Consider the following 16,707-nt stretch of genomic DNA (forward strand, 5'->3'; position numbering starts at 1 on the left):
CATAAAAGATCTTTTACCACATGCAGTTTAATCTTTGACAAAGTAAATCAGGGGAACAACCCTTAGTCACAGCCTCTCCAATAGACATCACGTGGCACTGGGCAGCACGACCAACTCAGGTTAATCCCCACAAAGTGCAGACTGTCCCGATTCACCACTAAGGACCGGGGCTCGGGCGGCCTAAACTGAATTGCGTGTCACGCTGCGCAGGTTTGCTGCTGATAAACAGCCACTTTCTGTGGATTAACCCGTTCTTACAGGCTTAGGTACAGCAAGGTCTATCCGACTTCAAGCAGTAGTGTTTTGAGAAAATTATAAACTGTGCATGCATAAGAAGGGTAAACCTTCTCCAAGTGACCAAATCTCAGGTTTCCAGCTCTGGCTCAAGCGACAGCAACATCAGGAAGCGTGCCGCAGTGAAAATGGTGCGGGCGCGGGGAGGCGGACCCCGGTTCACGTCCAGATTCCAGTGCTCGTGAGCCTCGGTCACCTGGGGCAAGGTGCTGAAGCCCCGCCCCTCCCTTTTCTCAGTTGTACAAATAGGAAGGTGTCTTTCATGTAAGGGAGCTGTGAGGATTCAATGAGATAGCGAATGGAAACCACACAGACGTCTGATGGTCAGGAAGTACAGTGGGGCGGCGGGGGTTGGTCCGGGTCAGAGCACGTGCATACACAGCGGTTTCAGAAACACTCCCTGCCCTCCTGGAGCTTGAGGGTAAGGGGAGCAAGCATTTGTGAAGGAAGTGTGGTAGCCAAAGAAAGGGCATTAATGCAATTAAGGGACATTTCTCTTAAATCCATGTAAGTTATACTGCATACCAGTGGCTAAAAATAAAAATTTGTTCACTTCCCTATTGAGGATTACTTTATTAGGTCCTGATGTATCACTTTGAAGTAATGGATGCTTTTTACATAATAAAACCATCCTAGGAATTATTAGGAGACTTCCAGTGAGTTTGCTAATGGAGAACTGTTCATATGGGTGATCATTTATAGAGCGATTTCGAAATTGTGTGCTGTGAGAATGATCACTGTAACACAGGAGCTCACAGTTATCGAATATTTCTGTCCCAGGGTTTTGTTCCAAGTACTTTACATGGATCAGCTCTTCTGTGCCCACAACCATCCCATCAGGTAAGCAGAATTATTATGTCCATTTTCCTGCTTAGAGAGGTTAAAGGACTGTCTCAAGGCTGCAAAGCTGGTAATAGGCAAAACCAGAATTTGAACTCAGGAAGTGTGGCTCCAGATCCCAGGCTCCTGAGTGCTACCCTGTACAGTGTTTCAGCGGAAGCAGAGCTGGGGCTCATTGGCTCAACTGTTGAAGCAAGGCCAGCGCTAATGAGCGCGTGTACCTAAGCAGGTAGCCATCTGTTCTCAAGTACAGCTAAATAAAAAAGCTGAGTTGTGCCTGCCTGGAGTTCAGGAACGGGATGTGGAGAATGCTCTAGTTCCTGATGGGGAGGAGTGGGACAAGGGACGATCCCATCATGGATGGGCCCTGACTGTCCAACCCCCCCTTATTTCTCCTGGGGTCCCATGGGGAAAGCCCAGCTATGGACCGCCCTCAGGGTCTGGGCACGTCCTGGAGGAGGAGCTGTAGAGAAGGATGTCCCCCCAAGAGCTCAGGGACCAGCAGGTACCCCAAGGCTTGGCTGCGTCCGCTGGACCAGAGTGATCCAGGGAGTGGGACCCACGGGCAGAGAGGCTGTGTCTTTAAATGGCTGGACTGGTGAAGTCCGTTTGTTCAACAACCTTGTTAAGACCAGTAACTTATTGATGGAAACAAATATGAAGTTTAATTTTAAACATGGCAAATTCAAATAAACCATTTGGTATTAGAGTAGAAAACAGTGTTTGTTCGACCACAAAAAACACTATGCTAAAGACCCAAGCGCAAGAACATTGTGCAAGTGCACATGTCCTCTGAAGGTACTTTATTAAGATCAAAGGTTTTCCATTACATTTATTTAGAAATCCTTAGCAGTCAAAAAGAAAATAAATAATAGAAATCTAGACCTTCAAGAAGCTTTTACTAAGTTTTTTAAAAATCTGTAAAGATTACAGGTTTGTCCATTTTATTATGATTCAGATACATTCAATCATTATATAATACTAGGAATGTCAGCCTTACAGCTATTAAGAACGTCTATATGAGTAAGTAAAACAACGGGAAAAAAATATTTCAATTTCACCTTTTTCTTTTTAATGGACTCCAGTTGGGATCTCCAGCTGGTGATCATGGGAATACAAAATTTTCTGATCTTGGATTTTAAATAGATGGACTTAAAAATATAAACATTCCTCTTCTCTCAAATAGTGGCTTCCATGGTCTTGGGAGCCGGCCGAACTAGTACAGTGAGGGGCACCGTGTGCGTCTCCTTGCTGAAGGAGGAGGGGGTCTGGCTGCAGACACAAGTCTCGGGCCTTCTGCAGTAGTTATCAGCGAGCCCCTGGCACTGCCTTACTCGGTTTCTAGACATCAAAATGGCCATGTAAGCATCACTTGCAAAGCCATGTACCTAGTATATTTCCCAAATTGCTAAGGGGCATCTTTTCATTAAAAACAAACAAAAAAAACCCTTGTTCAGTTCTAGTGTGAAAAGGGAGAGAGGTCTGGACACTTGTATTTCGTAGTAACACCCCATCGCTACCAACAGCCACAAGGACTCTGTTTCCACCCCGTTCCGCTACCCTCTACCCCCGCAGTAAAGAATTTAGACTCCGAAATTATTCAGACAATTGCCTAGATAAATTAATTACACGTTTCCCATTACTCTTTGTAGAGGAGATTTTGATTTACAGGAGATTTTTAGCCAGTGTTCAAAGAGGAGTCTCCTCTACCCAAACTCTGTGTAAGACTTGTATTTTCTTAGAGCAGCCCTATAACTTTAAGTACGGCAGCCCTCTTCCCCACACTTTTATAAAACTAAATGGCTTGCCGTTGGGTTTATAAACTTAGAACTCACTGTTTGGATCATGTTAGGTAACACTTAGTCTGACTGTTTTAGTGTGCGTGTGTATCAAGGCCATTGCAGTAGTTTTTGTCTCTGTTTCTAACAAACTTTGACATGTCTGAAGGAAACCCAGCGGATAGCGCTACCAAGTGGTGGTGCGCGTATAACACTTGAGGGTCGATCTGTGTATGAACAAAGGTCAAATATTTACATGGAATGTTGACCCTGACTTATAAAACTATTTTAAATTATGACATCTTTACATACAATTTATGAATAGCTCCATTTGATTGTTAAAAAAATATGCCTTTGAGAGATTTCATAAATATATAAAATTTCACTACATTCTATTTTTTCTTTAAACATGACATCTAAACTCTTTACAAATCAACAAAAAATATTTTCTGTTTGAAAGTCACAGATGCAATGATTTTTGATTGGCAGGGTCTTAGTGCATGCAAGAACGGCAAGACATGTTCTCTTATACAACTTACGGCCCTTTCTAGTATCTTGAGCTATGTGATTTATTTGCTGAAGTTCAGTAGCAAGAAGCAAAAATGAGAACCCATCTAAATATTTATAATACAGAGTCTTTCTTATAATTCTTTAAAAATGGTAAGATTAGGATGGCACCTGACCAGTGTTAAGAATTATTTTGATGATGAAGAGGTAAGTTAACATTACACAGAAAGTTTTCTAAAATACATCTTAGTGCAATTTAAAATATATGATCAATTGCACATGTGAAAATTGATCACATTTTAACTGTATTGGTAACAGGTAAAACACCTACTTTTGGAATAGGAATCACATTCTTATGATTTATTGGATGGTGACTGCAGAAATCCTGTCTGATGATTTACAAATAAAAATGTCCTTTGTAATCATGACTTGCCCCAAGAGAACACCAACCTTACTTACAAAGACTAATCCCATTAAGGAAGGGCTTTTAGTGACAAATACAATCATTTTAAAAAGTTTTACCTTCCCTCATTAAATATTTGAGACACTGATCCGTAGTCCTAAGAGGCCTTCTCAAGCTATGACATGCAGGCCACTCACTAAGGCAAATGTGTCATAATTCCTTAAATACACTGACTATATTGTAGATATGTAAGAAAAAGGTTGCGCTTTTAGAATAGTAAGAGGATGCCTTACTGTCAGCCCAGGTGAGCCTAGTGACCCATCGGAAGAACGGCAAAGCTGTCCTGTTTGCCTGGAGCTGCTCACGGCTGTGAAGGTCATACCTTCAGCTGTGAGCGTCCAGACTTGATGGAGGGACCACATCTGAGACCCAACGAAGCACACCTCCAGTATCAATTCCCTGGCTGTTTCTCCCTGAAAAGTCCAACCTCCTCTTGGAGATACAGCTGTATGTTAAAGACAACCAAAAGGTTCAAAAGCTCTGCTCAAAAGATGGTACTATGCAAATTTTGATTCTGGATCTTCTACTCAAATACTGTGCTTGAAGTAAGGCTGGAGAAAGATACAAACAAAACCAACATTCAGTTTTAAGCAAGACTGCATGTCTACAGCAGTGACATAGACTAACAAACCCTGCCACCGGGACAGTAACAGATTTCATCATGCACTCTACAAAACGCTGATCGTGGGAGTTTCCCTTAGTTACGAATGTAACCAGCTCACTGGAACCCAGTGGGCCTCTGTCTCTAATTTGTCAAAAGTTGTTTTCAGCTCATTGAATGCCACGGTGAGGTCATCATTTACTATGATTTTGTCAAAAAGATGACCATACTGATTTTCCATTATCTGTGCAGATTTAATCATTTCCTGAAAGTCTTCTTCCTGCAAAAGGAAATATTAAAAAAAATTTTTTTGGTTAACCAGGCAATTATATCACTTTACATGGATGCAGACATTTCCATAACCGGTTTATCAAATGCTATCCTGTGTTTTTTCTCTCAGCCACAAATGAAAATGACCCTCTTGACCTACAATTTCTTCAGATGTCATAACTTCATAACTCAACTGCTAATGCAAAGTTCCCACCTATCGTGAATTTCAGGATTATCACTCACTCATCATTACAGGAATACTTCAGTCAAGAGAATAGGAAGATCTAGTCATAGAAGCACAGAAAGCCATTACCATGCAATCACTCAAAAGGTACGTACCTAAATACATTTCTGCTTTTATCGAGTTGTGGATCATACCATCTACTACACCGTGTCTTCTGAAGGTAGTGGGGCTCCCGCATGCATAATTTCAAGCACCACTTACATTTTCTTTCTTTTTTTTTTTAATTTTTTTTAAAGATTTTATTTATTTTTACAGAGAGAGCTCACAAGTAGGCAGAGAGAGAGGCTCCCCGCTGAGCAGAGAGCCTAATGCGGGACTTGATCCGAGGACCCTGAGATCATGACCTGAGCCGACGGCAGCGGCTTAACCCACTGAGCCACCCAGGTGCCCCACTTACATTTTCTTAATGAGTCTCACTGTACTTACTGTGAAAGGCTTTGCAGCACCTTGGTCATCTCTGCTTGAAATAATCTTTGCATTTTTTCTTGTCTCCCTCAAGCGCTCTATTGATGGAGGCTTTATAAATATCACGTAGGGCTTAAATTCTAGGGTCCTTAAATGCTTCACTGTCTGCAAGGAAGAAAACAAGTTTTATTTCTTTATAATGTCATGAGTGAATTTTTTTTTTTTTTAAAGATTTTATTTATTTATTTGACAGACAGAGATCACAAGTAGGCAGAGAGGCAGGCAGAGAGAGAGGAAGGGAAGCAGGCTCCCTGTTGAGCAGAGAGCCCGATGCGGGACTCGATCTCAGGACCCTGAGATCATGACCTGAGCCGAAGGCAGCGGCCTAACCCACTGAGCCACCCAGGCGCCCCTCATGAGTGAATTTTATAGTAAACCCAAAGTTTCTTTCAAAGGAGAAAACTCCTTACTTAAAATTAAGGCCAGTAGCTCTTTCAATATATTATTCAATCAGTAGTTGCCAATTAAATGTCATAATTATATACCCCTGAAAAAATGTTGGAGAATATAACTTGCCTTTTAAAATGTTTTGAAATATTTTGAAATCTATCATAATTCATACTGAACAGAAGCAGCTAAAAATACCATAAAACTGATTTTTAAATCAAATACTCAAGAGATACTATGAGTTAAGTAAGTGTCTGCACAGGAAAATCTTCCAGCCATCCCATCTAAGCCTCTTCCATATCTCACACAGGAGTCTGTCATTCTGTCTTGTGTGCCATGCTATCCTTTGGACTGTCCTAAAAGGGCAAGCCTTCTGCTTTCCAGGAAGCTTCTCAACATTCCCCCATCAAAATATCTTACATTATTTACACTACGCTTCTGAGGACTCACCTACAGTTGAGGGGGAATGGTAAAAGGGTGGGAGTTGAGGGATCCTCTTGACCTATGTGTCAGGGTCCCCCAGAATGTGCGTACAAATCATAAACTCCCCTGAAAGGTTAGTGTGGGGGGTGGGGCCAGAGGATCTGTATGTCCGGAGGGCTAGTGAGGTTCTGGGGACGGACAGCTGGCCACACACCAAGGGAGCTGGACCCGACTAGAGCCAGGGTACCAGCAGGGCGATTCGGCACAAATAGGAGTATCCTACACATCGCCGGTGCCGAAGTGAAGGGGTCAGCTGCCCTACTGATCCTTGGGACGCTTTCACTCCAGACTCCTCTTCCTGAAGAGGAGTGAAGGGCATCTCCAGGCCATCCTGGGTCTTGGAAGTTGTACACCCATCAGTGAGCAAGACTCTGTGGCCCGTGGGTGACAAGGACAAAGCTGTGGGTTGGGTCGCTGCTGGAGGAGAGGTGGTTCAGTAAGAATTGAATGGCTTCGCCCACTGGCATTCTCGGTCCAAAGCGTTCATAAGCATTCCCGGCGCCCCAGCAAGGATTCAGCCGACAGCTGCAGGAACCATGTCACTCAGCTCAGTTCCTGCGAAACGTCCCCCCGTGCTATGCAGGGGTATACAGTTGAATATGTAGAGAATCAAAATACAAGAGGGCCAAGAACCAAAATGCCCACTGTAAAAATTACAAACACTTATAATCGTACTTAGCACTTAAGAATACATTATACACGTAGCAGTGTATTTTTTTTAATAAAAACTACACAGAAGAAATACCTAAGAGCCCTTGTACTTGGCAAATGCGGAACATAAACAAGAGTTACCAGCAGAACTTGTGGCTTCCCCTCCTTCTCTTCTCTAATATTATGGGTCTTTCCCCCCCTCACCAGAGACCTCTCCTATTACATTTAAAGGCCTTCGTCACTAGGAAAGCCACAGATAGGCCGAGTGAGCAGCCTTCAGATTTACCCCCAGACTGAAAGGTTCCCGTGAAGTGTGGCAGCTCACACGGGCCAGAGGGCACTGAACAGCTCATTGTTCACTTACGTGAGGCTGAACATCCAACAAACAAACTTTGTTTTTAGCGAGGACAGACCGCACGGAGTCTATACTTGTGCCATAGTAGTTGTTTTTGTATTCACCGTATTCAATGAACCTGTAGGAAATCACATCGGCATCAGAGCCGTTCGTGAATTAATCACAGATATAAGTGGAAAGACATAATTCAAATATATAAAAAGATTTTTGCTGAACATGTAGTTTTTTTTTTTTTTTTACTGTGTTCAATAAAATAAGTAGGGCCAAGTCCTCCAGAATGTCAATTTTAAAAAATCTTGTATTTTACATTTTCAAATCAGTAACACTTGCTTGTATTACACTTAAGCAGAAAGAAAGTACTTCAGTCCAGCAGTACTCTGTTTTCCATCACCTCTTTTTCAGAACTAATGCAATGCAATAAAACAGTGAATAAGCCAAACAATAGAAACTACTGAAATTTCACTGCACGCTGCAGAATAACCACACTCGGCTTTCCAGCGACAGGAGGAACTGCTTGGTGGCTAATGGAAGCAGGGCAGCCGATTACGTGCTATAAAAACACAATCGCTGTGCCAAACGTGGAAAAAAGCATTTTGATGTTTCAATAAAATCGCCAAATCCTGCATTAAAACACACACTGCTCCCTGATACCCTAAAATATTCAGGCTGAGCAAATGGAGGACCTGGGGAGGTGGGGCAGTTAGAGCTGGCCGGAGGACATGGTATAAGCAAGGCGACTAACAGCATTTTAATTTGCTGAAGAGCCAGCGAGGGAGAGAGATGCGTGTGGAAGATGATGATGGGACTAGGTATCTAGTACATCATTGTTAGTTTTTTTAAAGAAAATTCTATTCAAATTCTGTATTAAGACTCAGGGAGTGGGGTGGAAAGAGGCCACAATAACATAGAAGCAACATTCCCTCATCTTTCAAAGTAACTCCTGCCCATTTAACTCATCAGAAACATAGCAGCTCTAGGTTACTCAAACATTACAGGTGAAGACTGGTAACACCTACTAACCGAATCCTCACCTTTTCATCTGTCTCAAATATTATAAAACTTAAAATTTATTTCAAACAGAAGGGAACCCTCAGTTGCCTAAAACCAGGTAAGAGAGGCCCAGGCTTAAAAACAACAGTCATACAAAAACCTTCCACATACTTGTTATTTTGTACATCTGTCTCAAACAAATGCTTGGAAATGAAAATATATTCCACACCATCGCTCTCCTGGCTTCTTCTTGCTCTGGTTGTGTCTGCGATTTAATTAAAAAGACTTAATGAAAGTTGACATCAGCCATCCTAAGGAAGATACCAAAAAAGAAATCATCATGTATCGAGGTATTTTTCAGGGCATCTAGGTGACTCAGTAGGTTGAGCATCTGCCTTCAGCTCAGGTCACGATCCCAGAGTCCCAGGATCTAGTCCCACACATCGGGCTCCCTGCTCAGCGGAGAGCCTGCTTCTCCCTCTGCCTCTCACCCTGCTTGTCCTTGCTTATGCTCTCTCAAATATATAAAATCTTTAAAAAAAGTAAAAAATAACGTATTTCTCATAAACCAGATTTTAAAACTTAGAAAAGAGCAAATTAGCTAATAAAGTGTCATTCAGATTTTCTACCAATAGGAAAGTACAGCACTGATTTGAATATGGATTCAAAATTAAATAGCACTGTGTCTGTGCTATTCATTATTTTGAAGGCACTCTACTATGTTAAATAAAAATGGTATTTTAACCCTTAAGGGAAAACTCCTGTCTTTTGCAAATAATATGCTTATAATCATATTTACTGATCGTTATTCACTAAGCAAGTCTAACGCCTACGAGGTTGTAAGGTAAACGCTGAAATTATTTTACTGTCTTCACACACAGCACATAGTGAGTATGTCATCAATGTTTTGTTTTACTGACTGAAATCGAAAACCTCTATGTGCTATTCATTCCTCCATTGCAAAATTATAAACACCTCAGAATACTATTGAACTTCCAGACATGCAGTAATGTTGCCTGTCTGCTACTAAGTTATAATGGAGCAGAAAATACAGGGTTAACTATAAAAACATAACCAAACCTCCGGAATTGCATGCTGATTGAGGAAGCGCAAGTAGCCCATCTTTCCTGCGGATTACAGCTAAAAACTCTGGGCCCAGCCAACTTTGCAAAGAAATAAAGCAGGGAGACTGGAGAGGAATCAACCTGCAGGGGGCGGAGTTTTAAATTCTATTGCTTCTTAGCTTTGCCCGAGTGTGGGAACATTTACAGAGCATCATGGCGTTCTGTGTGACTACATTTCCAGGAGCCCTTTTTTGGTGAAAAGAACCAAGAAAAAACAAAAAAGCCCTTACAAATTCAAGAGTATGGAGGTAATCCAGGAAGACTGATGGAGATATTCTAAAGCAGAAGGAATCAATACCAGCTGAAGAATAACCCCTGAATTATGCACTTGGCAGGTCAGAATCCAACTGACACAGCAATGTTTTCAGACGCGAAATAAGATTAGAACAAGTCTCAGCCTAACCCGTGAATAAGAGCAGCACAGAACACCCCCAAACCAATGCAGAAAAGGCTTAGAGAACTGAGCTGCGATGTGAACGATGCACACAAGTATCAGACTCATCCCTGAGCCACATGTGACAGGGAAGACCCAAACCAGTATAGCAAAGACTTAACAGAATTGAACTCCGATTGAAACCACAACTCACAGGAAATGGGACAGAACTTATGTCGTAAACATAAAAGGGTGATTACTTGCTAAAACAAAAACATTCTCCAAAATGTTGACTCCCCTCCAACACCTCCTGCTTTACTCATTTTCAGAGTGCTCAGAGAGCTGTCTCTGGCCCAGAGTTGTAAGTGTAATCAGCAGTAAGGATGGGCTATATCCAGGTTTTCACTTGCCGGGTTTGCACTGAAACTTCTCAGGGTTTTTGTTTGTTTTTAAAGTTAATCCTATATTTTCTGCTCCACTGTAAGCAGGACCTAGAGTTGATAAAATGTTGCATTCGTAACACCCCCAATACAATTTAAAAGAGCCAACAAATTTTGACCAATTCTCAAGGGGAAAATGGCAGATGGCAACTCTGAATGATCCAGAAGTTAGAACTACTGGACAAAGACTTTAAGGCAACTATTTGTAACCGTGTTTTATAGGGTAAAGGAAAACACATCTGAAATGAATGAAAATATCAATTCTCAGAGAAATAGAAACTATAAACAAGAACCAAGTGGAAAGTTTAGAAAAGAAATATACAGTATCTAGCAGAAACAAGTTACTAGATGGGTAAGTTGCTAGAATGGGGAGGACAGAGAAAAAAGCTAATGAACTTGAAGGTAGATCAATGGAAATTATAAAATCTGAGCAACAGAGGAAAAAAAAAGATTGAAAAGATATAAATGGAACCCGAGGGAGCTGTGTAATGTGTAATCTGGATGCCAGAGAAGACAGAAAAGATATTGAGGCAAAAAAAAAAAAAAATGTTTTTCAAGAAATAATGGCCCCAAACTGCTAAAATTTGGTGGAAGACATACATTTCACAAATTTCAGAAGCTCAACAAACCTCAAATAGATAAATTCAGAGAAAAATCATGCTAGACAGCAACAAAACCAGAGTACTAACAGCCAAAGATAAAAAAAAAAAAATCTTGAAAGCATCTAGTAAAAACCAATACAGTACACATAAGGAATAATGATTTCTGTGACTACAGATTTGTTATAAATCATAAAAACAAGGACTCCGTGAAATAATATCTACACTTAAAGTACTGAAAGATAAGAACTTCACATAAAATATCCTTCAGGAGAAAAAGGCAAAACATCTTTTCAGAAGGAGAGAGACTAAGAGAATTCATCAGCATATCTGTTCTAAAAGAATATTCAAGGAAGTTTTTAGGCTAAAAGGAAATGTTAAGAAGGAAGTTTTATCTTCAAAGAATGAAGAAAGAGCAACAGAAAGAATAGTTGAGTAGAAACAGAAGTCTATTTTTTTCCCCTCTTACATTCCATATATATATGTGTGTATATGTATATGTGTCTATATATGTATATATAATATAAACATTGTATATATGGATGTATATATGTATATGTGTATGTATATATATCTAATAGAGACATATTGTGTATATAAAATAGGTTATATATTATATTTTAGACATATGTATATGATTTATAACAGACATATAATAAACTATATACATATATAAAAACTGATTTAGAAATTGTAATATCTAGTAGAGTTTTCAGTGTATGCAAACATAACCTTGTTAACTAGCACAAAAAGGACTAGGGGAAAAGACTCATATGATTGAAAGGTTTCTATGTATTATGTGAAATGGCATGAAGTTAACTCTAGACTGTGACTGGTTAGACATTAAGCATGTTGTAGTCCCTAGAGCAACCAGTAACAAGTAATGCAAAGACGTATAAGCAGAGCACCAATAGGTAAACTGAAATGGAACATTAATAAACATTCAAATAATACAAAAAGGAGAAAAAAAATAAGCAAAAAAAAAAAAAAAAAACAAAACACAAAACCCAAAACCCAGGATAAATAAAAACATAATAGTAGCTTAAATTTAATCATTTCCACAATTCAATAAATGTTAACTGGTTTATATACTCAAATTAAAAGGCAGAGAGAACAGGTGAAAAAGCAAGACCCTACTACATGCTGTCTATAAGCTTGTAAGAAAGACACATTAAATATAAAGACACAAATAAGCTGAAAGTGAACAGATGGAAGACAGTGTATGTGCCACGTAAACAATAAGGATAAGGCAGGGGCACCTGGGTGGCTCAGTGGGTTAAGAATCTGCCTTCAGCTCAGGTCATGGTCTCAGGGTCCTGGGATCAAGCCCCGCATTGGGCTCTCTGCTCAGCAGGAAGCCTGCTTCCCTCTCTCTCTCTCTCTCTACGTGCCTCTCTGCCTACTTGTGATCGCTCTCTGTCAAATAAATAAAATCTTAAAAGACAATAAGGGTAAGGTAGCTAAAGTGGCTACTTCAGTATCAGACAAAAGAAACTTCAAGAAAAAGTATGATCAGAGATAAAGAAGAATGTTTCATAATAATAGACACTTATAACAATTCTAAATTTGTACACACATAGTAACAAAACTTTAAAGTACATGAGGCAAAAATGGGCTTAAGTTAAATGGAGAAATGGACATGTTCACCATCAGAATAGATTTTACTGCCTCTCGATAACTGACAGAACTAGACAAAATATCGGTAAGACACGGGATCTAAACACCACCAACCTCAGAGGTCTATTTAATACCTGTATAACACTGCATCCAGTAACTGCAGAAAACATGATTTTCAAGCAAGGATGATGCATTTGTCAAAAGGCCGACCATATGCTGGCCCATAAAAAGTCCCAGTCAATTTAAAAGAATCCAAATCATACGGAGTAAATTCTCTAACCAAAAAATAATGAAAAATCCATAATAAGATATCTAGGAAAACCTCAAATATTAAATAACACACTTCCAAATAAATATGAATCAAAAATGGAACAATAAAAGTGAGCAAATACTGGGAAGTACACAAGGAAAATACAACCTATCAAAGTTACAGGATAGAGAAAGATAGTGCATAGCAGGAAACTTATGCCTTTACGTACTTCTATTGGAAAAGAAGACCTAAACTAAGTGACTGAAAGTTAATCTTAAAAATTGCTAGAGGGGTGCCTGGGTGGCTCAGTGGGTTAAACCTCTGCCTTCGGCTCAGGTCATGATCCCGGAGTCCTGGGATCGAGCCCCGCATCAGGATCCCTGCTTAGCGGGGAGACTGCTTCCCCCTCTTCTCTCTGCCTGCCTCTCTGCCTACTCATGATCTCTGTCAAATAAATGAATAATATCTTTTAAAAAAAATTGCTAGAAAGAAAAGATCAAAGTAAACTCAAGCCAAGGAGAAGTGACTAAGAACAGAAATTAACAAAATAGAAAAAAATTAAGACAAGAAAAATGACAAAAATTTAAAATCTAATTACAGTGATTAAGAAAAAGAGAACCAAAATCACCAATATAAATAATGAAATAGGAGTTATTACCAGAGATCCTAGCAACAATAAAAAGGATTAGAGGATATTATGCATACTTTATGTAACATATTTGCCAATCTAGATGACATGGATAAATTTCTTGAAAAATATGAAGAATTAAAATTGAAACAAGAGGAGACAATATCTGAACAGCCCTGTATCTACTAAATAAATCCATTATATAAAGATTTTATTTATTTGAGAGAGCACACACAAGCAGGGGGAGGGCCAGAGAAAGAAGTGAACTTCCTGCTGATTGGGTAGCCTAATGTGGGGTTTGATCCCCGGATCATGACCTGAGCCAAAGGCAGATGCCTGACTGAGCCATCCAGGTGCCCCTAAATAAATCTGTTTTTCCAAACCTTCCCCAAAAGACTCCAGGCCTGGATGGCTGATGAAGTCTGTCCACTATAAAGAATGAAATAACACAAATCCTACAGCAGCATATTTTTGCATAAAGAGGGACTGCTGCTTAATTCATTTCATGATATTAGTATAAGCCTAATAGCAAAATCTAACAAAGACATTAGAAAACATAACTGACCGGAGGAGTCAAGATGGCGGAGAAGCAGCAGCTGAGACGACTTCAGGTAGCGGGAGATCAGCTAGATAGCTTATCTAAAGATTGCAAACACCTACAAATCCAACGGGAGATCGAAGAGAAGAAGAACAGCAATTCTAGAAACAGAAAATCAACCACTTTCTGAAAGGTAGGACTGGCGGAGAAGTGAATCCAAAGGGACGGGAAGATAGACCGCGGGGGGAGGGGCCGGCTCCCGGCAAGCGGCGGAGCAACGGAGCACAAAATCGGGACTTTTAAAAGTCTGTTCCGCTGAGGGACATCGCTCCAGAGGCTTAACCAGGGTGAAGCCCACGCGGGGTCAGCGTGGCCTCAGGTCCCGCAGGGTCACAGAAGGATCGGGGGTGGCTGAGTGTCGCAGAGCTTACAGGTATTAGAACGGGGAAGCCGGCTACAGAGACAGAGCCGAGGAGTGAGCTCTGAGCTCGGGGTTACCTTGAACCGGTCGCAGGCTCGGTCAGCTCGGAGCGTGGCCGGAGGCCAGGCAGACGGGAGTAATTGGGCGCTGTTCTCTGAGGGCGCACTGAGGAGTGGGGCCCCGGGCTCTCGGATCCTCTGGGCTGGAGACTGGGAGGCCGCCATCTTCATTCCCATCCTCTGGAACTCTACGGAAAGCGCTCAGGGAACAAAAGCTCCCGAAAGCAAACCCGAGCGGATTACTCAGCCCGGCCCCTGGTAAGGGCGGTGCGACTCCGCCTGGGGCAAAGACACTTGAGAATCACTACAACAGGCCCTTCCCCCAGAAGATCAACATGAATCCCAGCCAGGACCAAGTTCACTGACCAAGGAGGGCAGCGGAATTTGAGAGGAGGAGAACGCAAAGCACGGAACTCCTGGCTTTCTCCCCATGATTCTTTAGCCTTGCAGTTAATTTTTTTTTCTTTTTCAATTTTTTTTTCTCTTCTTCTGCTAATTTTTTAACTTTTACCCTTTTCTTTTTTAATGTTTTTAACTAGTTTATCTAATATATATATATTTTCTTTATTGGTTTTCGTTTTTTAATTGTTTCTTTTCTTTTATTTTTTTCTTTCTGAACCTCTTTTTATCCCCTTTCTCCACCCTCACGATTTGGGATCTCTTCTGGTTTGGCTAAAGCATATTTTCCTGGGGTTGTTGCCACCCTTTTAGTATTTTACTTGCCCCTTCATATACTCTTATCTGGGCAAAATGACAAGGCAGAAAATTTCACCACAAAAAAAAGAACAAGAGGCAGTACCAAAGGCTAGGGACCTAATCAATACAGACATTGGTAATGTGTCAGATCTAGAGTTCAGAATGACGATTCTCAAGGTTCTAGCCAGGCTCGAAAAAGGCATGGAAGATATTAGAGAAACCCTCTTGGGAGATATAAAAGCCCTTTCTGGAGAAATAAAAGAACTAAAATCTAACCAAGTTGAAATTAAAAAAGCTATTAATGAGGTGCAATCAAAAATGGAGGCTCTCACTGCTAGGATAAATGAGGCAGAAGAAAGAATTAGCGATATAGAAGACCAAATGACAGAGAATAAAGAAGCTGAGCAAAAGATGGACAGACAGCTACTGGACCACAAGGGCAGAATTCGAGAGATAAGTGACACCATAAGACGAAACAATATTAGAATAATTGGGATTCCAGAAAAGTAAGAAAGAGAGAGGGGAACAGAAGGTATATTGGAGAGAATTATTGGAGAGAATTTCCCCAATATGGCAAAGGGAACAAGCATCAAAATCCAGGAGGTTCAGTGAACCCCCCTCAAAATCAATAAGAATAGGTCCACACCCTGTCACCTAATAGTGAAATTTACAAGTCTTAGTGACAAAGAGAAAATCCTGAAAGCAGGCCGGGAAAAGAAGTCTGTGACATACAATGGTAAAAATATTAGATTGGCAGCAGAATTATCCACAGAGACCTGGCAGGCCAGAAAGAGCTGGCATGATATAGTCAGAGCACTAAACGAGAAAAACATGCAGCCAAGAATACTATATCCAGCTAGGCTATCATTGAAATTAGAAGGAGAGATTAAAAGCTTCCAGGACAATAACTGAAAGAATTTGCAAACACCAAACCAGCTCTACAGGAAATATTGAAAGGGGTCCTCTAAGCAAAGAGAGAGCCTAAAAGTAGTAGATCAGAAAGGAACAGAGACAATATACAATAACAGTCACCTTACAGGCAATACAATGGCACTAAATTAATATCTCTCAATAGTTACCTTGAATGTTAATGGGCTAAATGCCCCAATCAAAAGACACAGGGTATCAGAATGGACAAAAAAACAAAACCCATCTATATGTTGCCAACAAGAAACTCATTTTAAACCCGAAGACACCTCCAGATTTAAAGTGAGGGGGTGGAAAACAATTTACCGTGCTAATGGACATCAGAAGAAAGCAGGAGTGGCAATCCTTATATCAGATCAATTAGATTTTAAGCCAAAGACTATAATAAGAGATGAGGAAGGACACTATATCATACTCAAAGGATCTGTCCCACAAGAAGATCTAACAGTTTTAAATATCTATGCCCCTAACGTGGGAGCAGCCAACTATATAAACCCATTAATAACAAAATCAAAGAAACACATCAACAATCATACAATAATAGTAGGGGACTTTAACACTCCCCTCACTGAAATGGACAGATCATCCAAGCAAAAGATCAACAAGGAAATAAAGGCCTTAAATGACACACTGGACCAGATGGACATCACAGATATATTCAGAACATTTCATCCCAAAGCAACAGAATACACATTCTTCTCTAGTGC

The 16,707-nt window shown here is 40.5% G+C and overlaps 1 protein-coding gene and 1 long non-coding RNA gene across 5 annotated transcripts in view; one reads left to right on the top strand and one right to left on the bottom strand.

Moving 5' to 3' along the window:
• Positions 1-207: 207 nt before the first annotated feature.
• Positions 208-4,909, top strand: LOC116860848. The gene is made up of 3 exons (XR_004381350.1): positions 208-266; positions 1,075-1,134; positions 4,884-4,909. It is a non-coding gene; the product is annotated as an uncharacterized LOC116860848 (long non-coding RNA).
• The window catches only part of MPP7 (membrane palmitoylated protein 7), a 289,738-nt gene continuing 276,132 nt past the window's right edge, over positions 3,102-16,707 (bottom strand). For all 4 annotated transcript variants that reach the window (XM_032847122.1, XM_032847123.1, XM_032847121.1 and 1 more), the window contains 4 exons: positions 8,500-8,593; positions 7,348-7,456; positions 5,424-5,567; positions 3,102-4,763 (listed from right to left, as the gene is read on the bottom strand). In XM_032847122.1, coding sequence (XP_032703013.1) covers positions 4,584-4,763; positions 5,424-5,567; positions 7,348-7,456; positions 8,500-8,593 — 527 coding nt within the window. In that variant the 3' untranslated portion in view covers positions 3,102-4,583. The remainder of the gene's footprint in view (positions 4,764-5,423; positions 5,568-7,347; positions 7,457-8,499; positions 8,594-16,707) is intronic.

Source organism: Lontra canadensis, unplaced genomic scaffold (assembly GCF_010015895.1).
Source record: "Lontra canadensis isolate GAN:19392208 unplaced genomic scaffold, GSC_riverotter_1.0 scaffold185, whole genome shotgun sequence".
Classification (NCBI taxonomy): domain Eukaryota; kingdom Metazoa; phylum Chordata; class Mammalia; order Carnivora; family Mustelidae; genus Lontra; species Lontra canadensis.